At 39.9% G+C, this 18020-nt stretch overlaps 1 protein-coding gene across 1 annotated transcript in view; it reads left to right on the top strand.

Annotated features, from left to right (window-relative positions):
* The window catches only part of exoc3 (exocyst complex component 3), a 93912-nt gene extending 80094 nt beyond the window's left edge, over positions 1-13818 (top strand). The window contains exons 10-16 of the mRNA XM_079244045.1: positions 5844-5944; positions 7521-7631; positions 8071-8212; positions 11824-11946; positions 12049-12210; positions 13211-13332; positions 13493-13818. Of these exons, the coding sequence (XP_079100171.1) occupies positions 5844-5944; positions 7521-7631; positions 8071-8212; positions 11824-11946; positions 12049-12210; positions 13211-13332; positions 13493-13697 (966 nt within the window). The 3' untranslated portion in view covers positions 13698-13818. The remainder of the gene's footprint in view (positions 1-5843; positions 5945-7520; positions 7632-8070; positions 8213-11823; positions 11947-12048; positions 12211-13210; positions 13333-13492) is intronic.
* The last annotated feature ends 4202 nt before the right edge of the window (positions 13819-18020 follow it).

Raw genomic sequence — 18020 nt, 5'->3', positions numbered from 1 at the left:
CAGTATTTCAGGCATAGTAAACGTAGTATTGAAAGCAGTATTTCAGGCATAGTAAATGTAGTATTGAAAGCAGTATTTCAGGCATAGTAAACGTTACATTGAAAGCAGTATTTCAGACATAGTAAACGTTACAATGAAAGCAGTATTTCAGACATAGTAAACGTTACATTGAAAGCAGTATTTCAGACATGGTAAACGTTACAATGAAAGCAGTATTTCAGACATAGTAAACGTTACATTGAAAGCAGTATTTCAGACATAGTAAACGTTACATTGAAAGCAGTATTTCAGGCATAGTAAACGTTACATTGAAAGCAGTATTTCAGACATAGTAAACGTAGTATTGAAAGCAGTATTTCAGGCATAGTAAACGTAGTATTGAAAGCAGTATTTCAGGCATAGTAAACGTTACATTGAAAGCAGTATTTCAGACATAGTAAACGTTACATTGAAAGCAGTACTTCAGACATGGTAAACGTTACAATGAAAGCAGTATTTCAGACATGGTAAACGTTACAATGAAAGCAGTATTTCAGACATAGTAAACGTTACATTGAAAGCAGTATTTCAGACATGGTAAACGTTACAATGAAAGCAGTATTTCAGACATGGTAAACGTTACAATGAAAGCAGTATTTCAGACATAGTAAACGTTACATTGAAAGCAGTATTTCAGACATGGTAAACGTTACAATGAAAGCAGTATTTCAGACATAGTAAACGTTACATTGAAAGCAGTATTTCAGGCATAGTAAACGTTACATTGAAAGCAGTATTTCAGACATAGTAAACGTTACATTGAAAGCAGTATTTCAGACATAGTAAACGTTACATTGAAAGCAGTATTTCAGGCATAGTAAACGTTACATTGAAAGCAGTATTTCAGACATAGTAAACGTTACAATGAAAGCAGTATTTCAGACATAGTAAACATTACATTGAAAGCAGTATTTCAGACATAGTAAACGTTATATTGAAAGCAGTATTTCAGGCATAGTAAACATTTTATTGAAAGCAGTATTTCAGGCATAGTAAATGTAGTATTGAAAGCAGTATTTTAGGCATAGTAAACGTAGTATTGAAAGCAGTATTTTAGGCATGGTAAACGTAGTATTGAAAGCAGTATTTCAGGCATAGTAAACAGTATTGAAAGCAGTATTTCAGACATAGTAAACGTAGTATTGAAAGCAGTATTTCAGGCATAGTAAACGTTACATTGAAAGCAGTATTTCAGGCATAGTAAATGTAGTATTGAAAGCAGTATTTTAGGCATAGTAAACGTAGTATTGAAAGCAGTATTTTAGGCATGGTAAACGTAGTATTGAAAGCAGTATTTCAGGCATAGTAAACAGTATTGAAAGCAGTATTTCAGGCATAGTAAACGTAGTATTGAAAGCAGTATTTCAGGCATAGTAAACGTTACATTGAAAGCAGTATTTCAGGCATAGTAAACGTAGTATTGAAAACAGTATTTCAGGCATAGTAAACGTTACATTGAAAGCAGTATTTCAGGCATAGTAAACATAGTATTGAAAGCAGTATTTCAGGCATATTAAACGTTACATTGAAAGCAGTATTTCAATCATAGTAAACGTAGTATTGAAAGCAGTATTTCAGGCATAGTAAACGTAGTATTGAAAGCAGTATTTCAGGCATAGTAAACGTGGTATTGAAAGCAGTATTTCAGGCGTAGTAAACGTAGTATTGAAAGCAGTATTTCAGGCATAGTAAACGTAGTATTGAAAGCAGTATTTCAATCATAGTAAACGTCGTATTGAAAGCAGTATTTCAGGCATAGTAAACGTGGTATTGAAAGCAGTATTTCAGGCATAGTGAACTTAGTATTGAAAGCAGTATTTCAGACATAGTAAACGTTATATTGAAAGCAGTATTTCAGGCATAGTAAACGTTACATTGAAAGCAGTATTTCAGACATAGTAAACGTTATATTGAAAGCAGTATTTCAGGCATAGTAAACGTTACATTGAAAGCAGTATTTCAGGCATATTAAACGTTACATTGAAAGCAGTATTTCAATCATAGTAAACGTAGTATTGAAAGCAGTATTTCAGGCATAGTAAACGTAGTATTGAAAGCAGTATTTCAGGCATAGTAAACGTGGTATTGAAAGCAGTATTTCAGGCGTAGTAAACGTAGTATTGAAAGCAGTATTTCAGGCATAGTAAACGTAGTATTGAAAGCAGTATTTCAATCATAGTAAACGTCGTATTGAAAGCAGTATTTCAGGCATAGTAAACGTGGTATTGAAAGCAGTATTTCAGGCATAGTGAACTTAGTATTGAAAGCAGTATTTCAGACATAGTAAACGTTATATTGAAAGCAGTATTTCAGGCATAGTAAACGTTACATTGAAAGCAGTATTTCAGACATAGTAAACGTAGTATTGAAAGCAGTATTTCAGGCATAGTAAACGTAGTATTGAAAGCAGTATTTCAGGCATAGTAAACGTAGTATTGAAAGCAGTATTTCAGGCATAGTAAACGTTACATTGAAAGCAGTATTTCAGACATAGTAAACGTTACAATGAAAGCAGTATTTCAGACATAGTAAACGTAGTATTGAAAGCAGTATTTCAGGCATAGTAAACGTAGTATTGAAAGCAGTATTTCAGGCATAGTAAATGTAGTATTGAAAGCAGTATTTCAGGCATAGTAAACGTTACATTGAAAGCAGTATTTCAGACATAGTAAACGTTACATTGAAAGCAGTATTTCAGACATAGTAAACGTTACATTGAAAGCAGTATTTCAGACATAGTAAACGTTACATTGAAAGCAGTATTTCAGGCATAGTAAACGTTACATTGAAAGCAGTATTTCAGACATAGTAAACGTAGTATTGAAAGCAGTATTTCAGGCATAGTAAACGTAGTATTGAAAGCAGTATTTCAGGCATAGTAAACGTAGTATTGAAAGCAGTATTTCAGGCATAGTAAACGTTACATTGAAAGCAGTATTTCAGACATAGTAAACGTTACATTGAAAGCAGTACTTCAGACATGGTAAACGTTACAATGAAAGCAGTATTTCAGACATGGTAAACGTTACAATGAAAGCAGTATTTCAGACATAGTAAACGTTACATTGAAAGCAGTATTTCAGACATGGTAAACGTTACAATGAAAGCAGTATTTCAGACATGGTAAACGTTACAATGAAAGCAGTATTTCAGACATAGTAAACGTTACATTGAAAGCAGTATTTCAGACATGGTAAACGTTACAATGAAAGCAGTATTTCAGACATAGTAAACGTTACATTGAAAGCAGTATTTCAGGCATAGTAAACGTTACATTGAAAGCAGTATTTCAGACATAGTAAACGTTACAATGAAAGCAGTATTTCAGACATAGTAAACGTTACATTGAAAGCAGTATTTCAGACATGGTAAACGTTACAATGAAAGCAGTATTTCAGACATAGTAAACGTTACATTGAAAGCAGTATTTCAGACATAGTAAACGTTACATTGAAAGCAGTATTTCAGGCATAGTAAACGTTACATTGAAAGCAGTATTTCAGACATAGTAAACGTAGTATTGAAAGCAGTATTTCAGGCATAGTAAACGTTACATTGAAAGCAGTATTTCAGACATAGTAAACGTTACATTGAAAGCAGTATTTCAGACATAGTAAACGTTACATTGAAAGCAGTATTTCAGACATAGTAAACGTTACATTGAAAGCAGTATTTCAGACATGGTAAACGTTACAATGAAAGCAGTATTTCAGACATAGTAAACGTTACATTGAAAGCAGTATTTCAGACATAGTAAACGTTACATTGAAAGCAGTATTTCAGGCATAGTAAACGTTACATTGAAAGCAGTATTTCAGACATAGTAAACGTAGTATTGAAAGCAGTATTTCAGGCATAGTAAACGTTACATTGAAAGCAGTATTTCAGGCATAGTAAACGTTACAATGAAAGCAGTATTTCAGGCATAGTAAACGTAGTATTGAAAGCAGTATTTCAGGCATAGTAAACGTTACATTGAAAGCAGTATTTCAGACATAGTAAACGTTACATTGAAAGCAGTACTTCAGACATGGTAAACGTTACAATGAAAGCAGTATTTCAGACATGGTAAACGTTACAATGAAAGCAGTATTTCAGACATAGTAAACGTTACATTGAAAGCAGTATTTCAGACATGGTAAACGTTACAATGAAAGCAGTATTTCAGACATAGTAAACGTTACATTGAAAGCAGTATTTCAGACATGGTAAACGTTACAATGAAAGCAGTATTTCAGACATAGTAAACGTTACAATGAAAGCAGTATTTCAGACATGGTAAACGTTACAATGAAAGCAGTATTTCAGACATAGTAAACGTTACATTGAAAGCAGTATTTCAGACATGGTAAACGTTACAATGAAAGCAGTATTTCAGACATAGTAAACGTTACATTGAAAGCAGTATTTCAGACATAGTAAACGTTACATTGAAAGCAGTATTTCAGACATGGTAAACGTTACAATGAAAGCAGTATTTCAGACATAGTAAACGTTACATTGAAAGCAGTATTTCAGACATGGTAAACGTTACATTGAAAGCAGTATTTCAGACATGGTAAACGTTACATTGAAAGCAGTATTTCAGACATGGTAAACGTTACAATGAAAGCAGTATTTCAGACATAGTAAACGTTACATTGAAAGCAGTATTTCAGACATGGTAAACGTTACAATGAAAGCAGTATTTCAGACATAGTAAACGTTACATTGAAAGCAGTATTTCAGACATAGTAAACGTTACATTGAAAGCAGTATTTCAGACATGGTAAACGTTACATTGAAAGCAGTATTTCAGACATGGTAAACGTTACATTGAAAGCAGTATTTCAGACATGGTAAACGTTACAATGAAAGCAGTATTTCAGACATGGTAAACGTTACATTGAAAGCAGTATTTCAGACATGGTAAACGTTACAATGAAAGCAGTATTTCAGACATAGTAAACGTTACATTGAAAGCAGTATTTCAGACATAGTAAACGTTACATTGAAAGCAGTATTTCAGACATGGTAAACGTTACAATGAAAGCAGTATTTCAGACATGGTAAACGTTACAATGAAAGCAGTATTTCAGACATAGTAAACGTTACATTGAAAGCAGTATTTCAGACATGGTAAACGTTACAATGAAAGCAGTATTTCAGACATAGTAAACGTTACATTGAAAGCAGTATTTCAGACATGGTAAACGTTACATTGAAAGCAGTATTTCAGACATGGTAAACGTTACATTGAAAGCAGTATTTCAGACATAGTAAACGTTACATTGAAAGCAGTATTTCAGACATAGTAAACGTTACATTGAAAGCAGTATTTCAGACATGGTAAACGTTACAATGAAAGCAGTATTTCAGACATGGTAAACGTTACAATGAAAGCAGTATTTCAGACATAGTAAACGTTACATTGAAAGCAGTATTTCAGACATAGTAAACGTTACATTGAAAGCAGTATTTCAGACATGGTAAACGTTACAATGAAAGCAGTATTTCAGACATGGTAAACGTTACAATGAAAGCAGTATTTCAGACATGGTAAACGTTACAATGAAAGCAGTATTTCAGACATGGTAAACGTTACAATGAAAGCAGTATTTCAGGTGTGGTAAGAAGCAAATCTGAGCTTGTTTTACTCAGCTTGTTTTAACTGTGAAGTAGCTGGTAAATATCTTTCACGTTGTGGGAGTTTGACTCGTTTTCTTGAATGTTCTTCCTCCGTGCCTTTTTGCAGCCCTCCTGATTCTCTCTCAGCTTTCTCTACTGCGACGATCTTCATCTGTCCTTCATCTGCTTTTCCTCAGATGTTTGAGCAGAATCTGCAGGTTGCTGCACAGATTGATGGAGACTTCAAGGAACAAGTTCTCAAGCTGTGTCTGAAACAGATGAACTCTTTTCTCATCAGGTAACTGTGTAGACCTTTTACCACGCCTACAGTCCTGTGAACATCTGGAAGTAGTTTAATTTTATCCAGTTTAGGTACACAGTTGTTTCCAGAGTTTGATTCCTGAACAAACCATGAACAAACAGTTGATATCCACGGTGGGCGCAGGAGTGAAGCTGCTTCAGATCTCCTGCAGCCGAAGGTCCCACATGAAGGCAGCGGATGTCAGCACGACATAAACTACAGTACCATGCAAAAGTATTTGCCCCCGTTGTTCATTTCTCACTGTTTATCAAATTTGTCACACTTTCAGTGGGGAGGGAAAGTTTGGGCACCTCTGGTAAAGATTCATTTTAATGTGCAAAAAGAAGTCAACAAACGTTGGAAAGTCTTCAAAAGGCATCAAACTACAAATTAGACATTCTTATAATGTGCCAAAAAAAGTTAGAGCTTATTTCCATCGTTTTCACTTTTAAGAGAACAAAAACACAAAAAATTGTATTTGTAAAAGTTTGGGCACCCTGAGAACTTAGTATCTTGTCATGCCCCCTTTGGCAAGTATCCCAGCTTGTAACCTCTTGTTTTGAGGTGGCATCAAGTTGGCATCCAAAATTTGCTGGAACCCCTTTGAATTCACGTTTCCTTCTACTTGTGACATGTTCCCTTTGCCACTGGCTGCATTACAACCCCAGAACATGATTGCTCCACCACCATACTTAACAGTTGGACAGAGGTTAAAATCCCTTTCTTCTCCGAACGTACCTGTGCTCATTCCGGCCAAAAAGTTCTATTTTAACCTCATCAGTCGGCAGAACTCGTTGACAAAATGCATCAGGCTTGTCTATATGTTCCTTTGCAAATTCTGAATGCTCGTTTTGTGGAGAGGACGTAAAAGAGGTTTTCTTCTGATGACTCTTCCATGAAGGCCATATTTGTACAAGTATCTGTTCATAGTGGAATAGTGCACCATGACTCCAGTGTCTGCCAGATCTTTCTGAAGGTGCAGTCAGATGTGGGTTTTGACTTGCTTTTCTCTGCCAGCTGTTCTGTCTGATATTTATCTTGATCTTTCACATCTTGCTATAACTTCCACTCTTCCTGATCACTACCATTTCTTAATTTCATTCCAAACAGAGGATATTGGCATCTGAAAACACTTTGCTATCTTCTTCTAGCCTTCTCCTGCTTTGTGAATGTCAACTATTCACCATTTCAGTGTTCTTGACAGCGGCTGAGCGGAGCCCATGGTGCTGATTGTTGGAGCAAGGTCAGATGAGTCTGGGCATTTAAAACCTTTGAAATGTGACATCCCTGGTCTTTCCAGACACTGACTGAGAAAATCCACGACACTGTCAGGTCTCAGCTGTCCAAAAGGGCGGTACAAGGCTCTGAAATCTCATTGAGATGCACATTTGTAAACTAGAAATCAGGAAGGGGGCAAATACTTTCAGTTAGAAATAACTGATAAGTCCAGTTGGAAAAAAGCTGAAGCTTTCTGAAAGAGAACATGGCAGCACAGTTTAGGTTGGCTTAGGTTATTAGTGCTCAAAAGATATGTACTTATTAAATGATTGGACTAACATTTGTGTGTTTGTAGATACCGGGAGGAGGCGGTGGTCTACAAAGAGGAGCACCTGAGGGACAGACAGCTGCCTCAGTGTTACGTTCAGTACATGATCGCCATCATCAACAACTGTCAGACATTCAAGTGAGAGCTCATCTTATCCATGGCCTGGTGTCTGCAGGTTAACACAACACCAGGCCAGTATGATGTGTAGATGCTGAGGGGTTAAAGGAGGAAATGGGATTAGCATCTAACATTTTGTTATATTTCCACAATAGTACAATTTGACCAACAGAAATTGGGCAAACATTCAGTCTTTTTCATGATTATCAAATATTGACTTGTGTCAGTGGTTTTTCTTGAATGAATTATTTTCCTTCCTGACATTTGGATTCTATCCTAACAAACCTCATGTGTTTATCATTTTGGGCTGTGTGTGTTATGTCATGTTAAAGTCCAGTATTCAACATGATGATCAGAGTAACTTTTCCACATGTAGAAGTCGTACATACATGTGTGTAGTAATCCTGACTCTCCTCATGAATGTGTTTCAACATGATATATTTTGCTGCCTGTTTGTCAGAGAGTCCATCAACAGTCTGAAGAGGAAGTACTCTCAGTCATCTTTGCCCTCAGACAGCGACGCCGCCATAGAGAGGACGCTCAACGAGGTGGCCAAAGATGGTTGTCAGTTCCTGCTGGATGAAGTCTTCCTGGACCTGGAGGTAAGGACAGCTGCTGTTAGAATGGACCACATTCACTGTACAGCTCACATACACCCACAATTTTTTATTGTATTTTTCAATGTGTATATAGATACAATCAGATTATATTTATAAGTCCTCAGAGACTGTCCCCTCCTGTACGGAACGATGCAGCAATGCCTAAAGAAACACAGAGACAGTTGCTGCCACCTTAGCCACCTTGTTGCTAAGGTTGGTGAGTTTTCCCACCGCTGTCCTGGAAGATGAGATAAACTTTATTTATACAGCGCTTTTCATAGACACAAGGTCACAAAGGGCTTCACAACAATAAAACATGAAAAAACTGCAACATATGGAAAAAATAAATAAATAAAAACGGTATAAATACGCAGCAGTGTCACCGAGTCATTTTGGAGCTAAAATGCCTGAACAAACATGTTTTTAAAAGCATCTACTGAGTCCAGATCCTGGAGAAGCTCATTCAGAGACGGGGAGCGACAGCTTTAATAGAACGGTCTCTCCGGGTTTTAAAATGAGTTGGTGGGACCATCAGCAGGTGTTTCCCCGTTGACCTCAGACTTCGAGCCGGACTGGAGGGCTTCACTAAGTCCTCAGTGTAACCAGGACCCTGTCCATGTAGGGCTGGGAAAGGAAGTACCAGGATTTGGAAACAATACGATGTTCAACAGGAAGTCAGTGAAGAAACTTTAACACGGGGGTGATGTGGGTTCTCCTGCTGGTTCCAGTCAGAAGCCTCGCTGCCGAGTTTTCCACTGTCTGAAGACGAGCCAGGGCTTTCATGTTTAGCCGTGTAAATAAGCTGTTGCAGAAGTCTAATCGTGAGGACACAAATGCGTGTATAATCAATTCGAGCTCTCGCTTAGACATCATTGGTCTCAGCTTTGCAATATTACGTAGTTGAAAAGGTTGGAAGGGTTGATGTTAAGTCCCCCATCTGACCCTGCCCCCCCCTTGCCCGAAGGGTCTTGCCTAAGTGCCCAGCTGGAAGATGTGCCATATGTCGACTGTACTCTATGGAGCTATGTAAATACCTTGAACCATTGCAGCCATTCCAACTCGGGTCTCCCGCACAAGAGACCAAAATATATCTACATTCAGTGATGTTTCAGACCCTTCAGGGAGTTTATTTAAGGACAAAACAAGCATCAACAAGTCTAGCGTCTGTTCCTGGTGGTAAACACAACTTTTGTTGGGTAACATTAAAAGAACGTGTAGCTTTCTCTTCTCTGTTAGCAACACCTCCTTCCCCCATCCTAAAGAACACATGCGTCAGAGCAGGAGGTGATCAGCTGCAGTCAGAGCAGGAGGTGATCAGCTCTGCTGCAGAATCAGACTGAAGCTGACGCTGGTGGATCATAGTTACTCGGATATTCAGGACACACTAACCCCTCCACCATGATAGGATGGCGGCTCAGGGAAGGGGTTAATAAATCTAGGTTCCAATTAAACTAGGGGTGAGACTCAGTTTAATTAATTACAGGCTTTGGAAGTACTTATTTATCATATTGTTCATATTTTAATAGCATAATAATATTTGGTCCAAAATATAACTTTTTTTTCATTTAAATGGATTTTACTGAGTGACTTCATCAAATAATATAAACAAATTATATCATTGACTCAAGGCTCTATTAATGTCTGGAAAATATATCCATCCATCTTCTGCCGCTTATCCGGGGTCGGGTCCCGGGGGCAGCAGCCTAAGCAGGGAAGCCCAGACTTCCCTCTCCCCAGCCGCATTTGCCAACTCTGCGGGGGGATCCCGAGGCGTTCCCAGGCCAGCCGAGAGATATAATCCCTCCAGCGTGTCCTGGGTCTTCCCCGGGGTCTCCTCCCAGAGGGACGTGCCTGGAACACCTCACCAGGGAGGTCCAGGAGGCATCCTGACCAGATGCCCGAGTCACCTCAACTGGTTCCTCTCGATGCGGAGGAGCAGCGGCTCTACTCTGTTCTCCTCCCGGATGACCGAGCTCCTCACCCTATCTCTAAGGGAGAGCCCGGCCACCCTGCGGAGGAATCTCATTTCAGCCGCCTGTATACGAGATCTCCTTCTTTCGGTCACGACCCACAGCTCATGACCATAGGTGAGGGTAGGAACGTAGATCGACTGGTAAATGGAGAGCTTCGCCTTCTGGCTCAGCTCCTTCTTCACCACGACAGACCGGCGCAGAGTCCGCATTACTGCAGACGCCGCACCGATCCGTCTGTCCATCTCACGCTCCATCCTTCCTTCACTCGTGAACAAGACCCCGAGATATTTAAACTCCTCCACTTGAGGCAGGACCTGACTCCCGACCCAGAGAGGACAATCCACCCTATTCCGGCTGAGGACCATGGTCTCAGATTTGGAGGTGCTGATTCTCATCCCAGCCGCTTCACACTCGGCCGCGAAATTCTGTCCATATAAGTTATGAACAGAATCGGTGATAAAGGGCAGCCTTGGTGGAGTCCAACCCTCACCGAGAAGGAATCCGACTTACTACCGGCAATGTGGACCAAGCTCTGACACCAGAGCTGACACCACCTGACACCAGATGTGTCAGAACTGGAAAATATATATAACTTTAAAACCGTAAAAAACTAATCGAAAATGCCCATGGCCAAGTTTAATTTAGTGTCATTTTATGTTCTTTAACCAGCAGCTGCTGTTGTTCTGTAAGAGTTCCTATATGTTAACGTTTTCCGTGTTTCTGTCCACACTCTTCATTGAAAGACATTAATGTGACAGTAAAGCAGATTGTGTGGTAGCTTCAGTCTGGTCCTACAGCTTCTAGAGAGTTCTTCTGGACGGGGGAGGGGCTTACGCAGCTTCTAGAGGGTTCTTCTGGACGGGGGAGGGGCTTACACAGCTTCTAGAGAGTTCTTCTGGACGGGGGAGGGGCTTACACAGCTTCTAGAGAGTATTTCTGGACGGGGGAGGGGCTTACGCAACTTCTAGAGGGTTCTTCTGGACGGGGGAAGGGCTTACGCAGCTTCTAGAGGGTTCTTCTGGACGGGGGAGGGGCTTACGCAGCTTCTAGAGGGTTCTTCTGGACGGGGAGGGGCTTACGCAGCTTCTAGAGGGTTCTTCTGGACGGGGGAGGGGCTTACGCAGCTTCTAGAGGGTTCTTCTGGATGGGGGAGGGGCTTACGCAGCTTCTAGAGAGTTCTTCTTGACGGGGGAGGGGCTTACGCAGCTTCTAGAGGGTTGTTCTGGACGGGGGAGGGGCTTACGCAGCTTCTAGAGGGTTCTTCTGGACGGGGGAGGGGCTTACACAGCTTCTAGAGGGTTCTTCTGGACGGGGGAGGGGCTTACGCAGCTTCTGGAGAGTTCTTCTGGATGGGGGAGGGGCTTACGCAGCTTCTAGAGGGTTGTTCTGGACGGGGGAGGGGCTTACACAGCTTCTAGAGGGTTCTTCTGGACGGGGGAGGGGCTTACGCAGCTTCTAGAGGGTTGTTCTGGACGGGGGAAGGGCTTATGGAGGAGCAGGTTTGTGACGGAAATGTTTTTGTTGAGACAAAAACAATTCTGAGCCAATCCTGATTACTGAAGGGAAACTGACTGGGTTAGAGAAAATTCCAGTACTTTTAATTCATTTGGTTTTGGGGTTGTATTCTTTTTTATTTACCAGAATCACCTGAATGAGCTGCTGACCAGGAAATGGCTGACGGGGTCTCATGCTGTGGACACCATCTGTGTGACAGTGGAGGACTACTTCAATGACTTCAACAAAATCAAAAAACCTTTTAACCAGGTAGGATTTCAACTGGAGTTGTGGATGAAACAGGAGAAAATGGAGCCTGTTGGTTTGAGCTGTGGAGGTATGGAGATGACATGTGACCTGCTGTGTATGCAGGAGATGACAAACAAGGCCCTGCACAGGGTGGTGGTAGAGTACCTGAAAGCCGTGATGCAGAAGAGAATCACCTTTAAAAATGCTGATGAAAGGAGAGAAGGAGCTGACAGGATGATCAAAGAAGCTGATCAGTTCAAGTTTCTCTTCAGGAAGCTTTCGGCGGTGAGTTCACACCTGCTTGTTTAACGGAAACCGTGGTGTCATTCTGCTCCAGTAGTTCACATGAACAGGTCGGACTGCAGACAGAACAGTAGTCCAAAGCTTTCTATTGGTGGATAACTGGGATGTGTGTCAGTTTTTAGTGAAAATAAAGTCTCCAATCTTTGTCATATCAGTTAAAATATCAATGAAAATCAGCAATTATCAACTAAAAACTTAACATGATGGGGCTTTTCTGTCAGATGGTGCCAGACAGTGCAGTTCCCTCTCCTTTTCCTCTCTACATACAACACATGTCCCAAAGGGTGAAAGGCCTCCACCTAGATGTAACCAAGCCGCAGGCAGGAGCCTCCTCTCGCTAATTCCTGCATGGATGATGATGGTCAGGCTACAACAGGTTACATCACCCCAACCAATGCAGTGAGCGGCTTCTTATCTCTTCAACAAGCATGTGGAAAGACACATCCTGTTGTCGAGGAAAAGATGTCCGTGCGTTTCAGAAAGGTCAGATCATCAGCATGAAGAGAGAAACAACATCTGTGGAGATGCAGAAACTACTCAAACTGGGTTCAGAACTCTCCAGGGCAGCATTACACAGCAGAAGGAGGAAATGTGGTGGAACAGCATCCTGGCAGGAATAAACGCGTTTACGGCCAGGGATCAGATCTGCTGTTTGGATCAGGTTCAGCGGAAGGTTCTGGTTGGTGTGCCATTAAACTTGCTGTTGTGAGGCCTAACTTTGGACTCGTAAGCATAGAAACCACTATGTATTCATGTAACTCTTAGATGGAGTGGAAGTTTGGAAGTCCAGGTCCAGTTCTGGGTTTTCAAACCGCTTCAAGTGTCCGAGGAAATCGTGAATAGAAATATGCTTCCTTCTCTGCCTCCGTCTGCTTCAGCTGTGCAGCATGGATGGTCGTCATGGAGCATTTCAGCTCAGTTTCCTGCATAGACTGAGCCGTTTCTCCTTACTGGTGACCAGCAAACCCATCTGTTGTTGCAGGGTGAAGACACAGACCGGCTTTGTGGTGCCATCACTGCCATAGCTGAGGTGTTCAAGTTGACTGACCCCACGCTGCTGTTCCTGGAGGTCACCACTCTGGTTTCCAAATATCCCGATATCAGGTGGGTCCGGTCAGCGTCATCCCGTTTCCATCAGGATCCAGCCAATCAGAGAGTTTGGTCGTAACCAAACCAGCCTGACTGACACGCTGCTACAGCCATGGTAAACTCTGGCTGGCTCTCTGGTTTTATTGGTGTGTTTTGTCCTTCCTGCTTTCCGTAGAGAGGAGCACATCCAGGCGTTGCTGGCGGTGCGCGGCGACGCCAGCAGGGAAATGCGGCAGATGATCATCGGGACGCTCAGTGAAAACAAAGTGTCCCACAGCGGTGCCGCACAGCCCATCTTCAAAGACATTGCCGTGCCCACCATCACCATGACAACCATGACTACCATGACCTCCATGGCAACTGCGAAGCTGCTGAAATAGAACCAGCTTTCCAGCACCTGCAGGAGGAAGGGTTTCCATGGTTTAATGCAGCTTCTTCACACCTTTAACCTGTTTGTTTTCATCCTGATCTCGTGTTTGACTCAATAAACTGCAGCTTTTCCTCCGATTCCAGGCTGTGGCTGCTTCTTCACCTCAGACTGACCATCAGTCTCCATCACAATCACTGTACATCTAAACTGTTTTAGAATTCCCACTGAGGTCCCATCCAGTGTTGCTGTCCGTTTCTTCACATAAACATGAACAAAAGACAGGCATCCTCACTCGTAGATGGGCATGGTCATTAACCTCCTCCAGGGCACGGCCCGCCATGTGACTGATGCACACGTGTACATCACCATGGTGATGCTTAAACAATATATTGTGCAGCTTTAATCAGTGCTTCCCAACATGTTCTACCTGAAGACATTCTTTATGCAACTCGCTGTGCTCTCCTGGCTGCGCCGTCTTCAAGCCAAGCAGCAAAATCCAGCAGTGAAAAGTGACTTCTGTAAAGTAGTTCCAAAAGTGCAGTTCCCCCGTCATCCACTAGGGGCTGCAAAACAGAGCAAATCCCCATAGACTCCCATGTTAAACAGACCAACTTCACAGCAGAAATAAACATGTTTACAGCAGGAATAAACATGTTTACTGCAGGAATAAACATATTTACAGCAAGAATAAACATGTTTACAGCAGGAATAAACATGTTTACAGCAAGAATAAACATGTTTACAGCAGGAATAAACATGTTTACAGCAGGAATAAACATGTTTACGGCAAGAATAAACATGTTTATAGCAGAAATAAACATGTTTACGGCAAGAATAAACATGTTTACAGCAGAAATAAACATGTTTACGGCAAGAATAAACATGTTTACAGCAGGAATAAACATATTTACAGCAGGAATAAACATGTTTACAGCAAGAATAAACATGTTTATAGCAGAAATAAACATGTTTACGGCAAGAATAAACATGTTTACAGCAGAAATAAACATGTTTACGGCAAGAATAAACATGTTTATAGCAGAAATAAACATGTTTACGGCAGAAATAAACATGTTTACGGCAGAAATAAACATGTTTACAGCAGAAATAAACATGTTTATAGCAGAAATAATCATGTTTACAGCACAAATTTTTTAGCAAAAATGGAAGCAAAAAATTTTCTAGTCGTTATGAAGTAGGCAGATGAGGAGTAAATGAGGAGCAAACCTTTCTATTGTTTTGGTATCAGCGTTAACAGACTTTGGGTTAATGTCCGGGGAAGAGATTGATTATTTATACAATCTATTAAAAGACCAAGGAGGAAGGAAGCAAGTTGTTTGGAGAAGATTTTATAGAATTCAGAAGTAATGCCGTCCGTACCAGGACTCTAATTAGGTTTGAGGCATTTTATGGCAGAGTGACTTCTAATGTTAGTGTTTTGCCACATATTTTTTCAGATCAATATCTGTCAAGACCCCAGAAATTGGCAAGCAGATTCTTCATCATATTTTGAGTCATTATTTGGCATAGAAATCAGAGCAATATTTTACTCCAGGGTCATCTATTGTGTTTCTGTCAACATTAAGTTTTTGAATTGTGTTGTTTTTAGCATGTTGCCTTTCTTTTTCATTCTGCTCCCCTTCCTCCTACCATCTTCTCACAAAGGCACCCTCAGTTTTGATTTGTAAATGTCATCCAGCTTGTTTTGCAGACTGATTAGGTGTTTCTGCTCATTTTCAGTGAGATTTCCTTTCATCTTCTGAGAATAAAGAAGTTATTTGTGGGATAAGAGTTTCTTCTTCAGCCTTTTTAGCTTTAGCAGTTGAACTTCCAAATGCTCTCAGGAATTTTGATCATTCAAATTTTAAAAGCTCCCAGTTACTACAGAAGTTATTTTCCAATAAAGACTTATGCCAAAAGCGTTCAATTAAAGACTGAACACTTTTACAGACAGATTCATCATTTAAAATAGTTATTTAGTTTCCAATATGATCTTCTCTGGTTAATGTTAGGAAATTTGCATTAATATTGCTTTATGATCTGTTAGAGGATGTAGTATATTGACATTAATAGCATTGCTATCAAGACAGTTGAAAACTGGCCAGAAGTCTGTACATGATAGGCCGGTACACATCTTATTGCTCCAGGTATATGCGTTTACATTTAGAAAAACCAATGTAAGAAACAGGATTCTAAATCTACAAGTAGTTGATCATTTTCACATTTCAAGTTGTACCCATACAAGTTTACCAGTAAGATTATAGTATCATTAACATTTATAATTAGTATACAGAAATGGCCTTTAGCATCACCTTCAGAATGTAATGTAGAACCATTGTAACCATTTATCAAAACAGCCGTACCTGCAGCTCTCTCTGAGCCATGCGATAACCAAAAGTTGTTGCCCCACTGAGCCTTCCACCGCTGTGCATCGCTCGTAACTGAGTGAGTCTCTTTAAAAAAAAGAAAAATCAGTCTTTCGCTCCTTTGCAAATAAAAATAAAGCTTTTCATTTGACATTCTGTCTCAACCCCCTGGCATTAAGAGAAAAAACAGAAGAAGACAATGAAACACAAAGAACTAGTAACAATTATTATTTTAAAAAAAAAGAGTACAAATATTAGAGAAGTACCGAAAAGTATCTTTATCCCTTGATAGATGAGCAGATTATATGTACACTAAGATTAAACAATCTCCTCATGAGGTACATCACAGCAACAAGGGTCATTTTAATCCCTATAAATGTAGTAATGAAGGCACACCAGAGGTATACAAGTTTCAATTCCTGCAATGTGTAATCGGCAAAAGAGCTTAAGATTTAAATGTGTAAAGTAGCACACAAGATCTATTAGACATAGATCAGCATAAAGAGAAGATATACAACCATCTGATATGATTTATGAAAAGCCAGCACCTGGATTGGAACTCACAATCTTCTGAATGAGAAGCAATTCATTTTACCACTATGCCACTACAATTGTTATTCACCACCTGGCAGGAGCGCTGATATTTCTTACCATTGGTATGTGATTGCCTTTGCCACCAGTGTGTCATCAGCAGAATTGCAAAAAGAAGTGAAAGGTTGAACTGCTGTCAAGACGCCAAAGATTATTTTAAATAGTTTGTAAACACAACTAAAATTCTACCCACATTTTAACTGCAAAGCTTGTCATGAAATCTAATCACTTTGATGGAACAGTATACAGTACTCTGTGTGCACCAGCTGGCATACCCCCTCCCTTGTACACCAATGCGTTCTTGTGTTCCGGTGCTAAAAAATGGACCAATCACTGAGCTCCATTTTCTGATTTGTCCAATCACAGGAAATTATTTGAAAGTTTGACAAAAACATGACAACTTGAACATTTTTACATGTTTCCAAGACCAAAAGTCATAGCACATATCTCCTGAATCGGCTGAACAGTTTGACATTTGAATGGTTGAAGTGAGACAAAAGGTGTGGGAGGAGTAGAGTTTCAAACATTTTGCAGAAAAGATAAGTGTTTTATTTGAAGCATTTTAGGAACAACTTAATCAGTGTGAATGCAATTCACCGCGTTTGTGCCACTTCAGCCTATCAAATATTAAACTCTTCGGTACATTCATGAGAATGAAGCTATGACTTTTGTCATGGCAAACTTTTGTAGATTTTGAGATATTTAGCATTTTGTAAAAATAAATTCAGGCTTGTGATTGGCTGAAAACCCTTTAAACCAAATGCGGATTGGACACTGAAAAAATGCAGCTCAGCTATTGGTCATTTTTTGCATACTGAGCTGAAAATTGCTTCAACAGGGTTCAGAGCGCTGCACCGGTTTCCAGTGGCCGGTACATGGCAGCCATATAAATACTGACAACTTCCATTTTGTCACTGCTTTGGCAGTTTTACAACAGTCCTGTACACATAGAGAGGTTTCTCAATGTAAATCTGATTTGTGCTTCTTAAAATCCAACAACTTTTACATAAATTCATGGTGGAATTTTACTTTTATTGAACCTGTTTTCATTCAGAATGTGTCAAGTTAGATGATTGCTCCCAGCTGTGTTCTTTAACCATCAGGATCTGTTTGTTACTATATAAATTAGCATAGTTAGTTTCGGCTCAGAGTTTTGCATTGTTTTTTTTGTTTTTTTGCAAGTGGGCGTAACCTTGTAACATCAAGTCAACCCAGTGCTTCTATTTTGTCATTTTGACACTTTATCCATTCAGATATTAAATTATTAACCTCATTCAGGAGATACGTTTGGCTTTTTCACATTTAAACTTTTTCAGTTATTCAGGTTTTGTCAATTTTTCAATTCTGTCTTGTGATTGGAGAAAACAGAAATTCAA

The sequence above is a fragment of the Telmatherina bonti genome, assembly GCF_933228915.1.
Source record: "Telmatherina bonti genome assembly, chromosome: 7".
Taxonomy (NCBI): Eukaryota; Metazoa; Chordata; class Actinopteri; order Atheriniformes; family Telmatherinidae; genus Telmatherina; species Telmatherina bonti.
The sequence above is the reverse complement of the archived record's forward strand: the minus strand, read 5'-3'. Positions and strand labels throughout refer to the sequence as shown.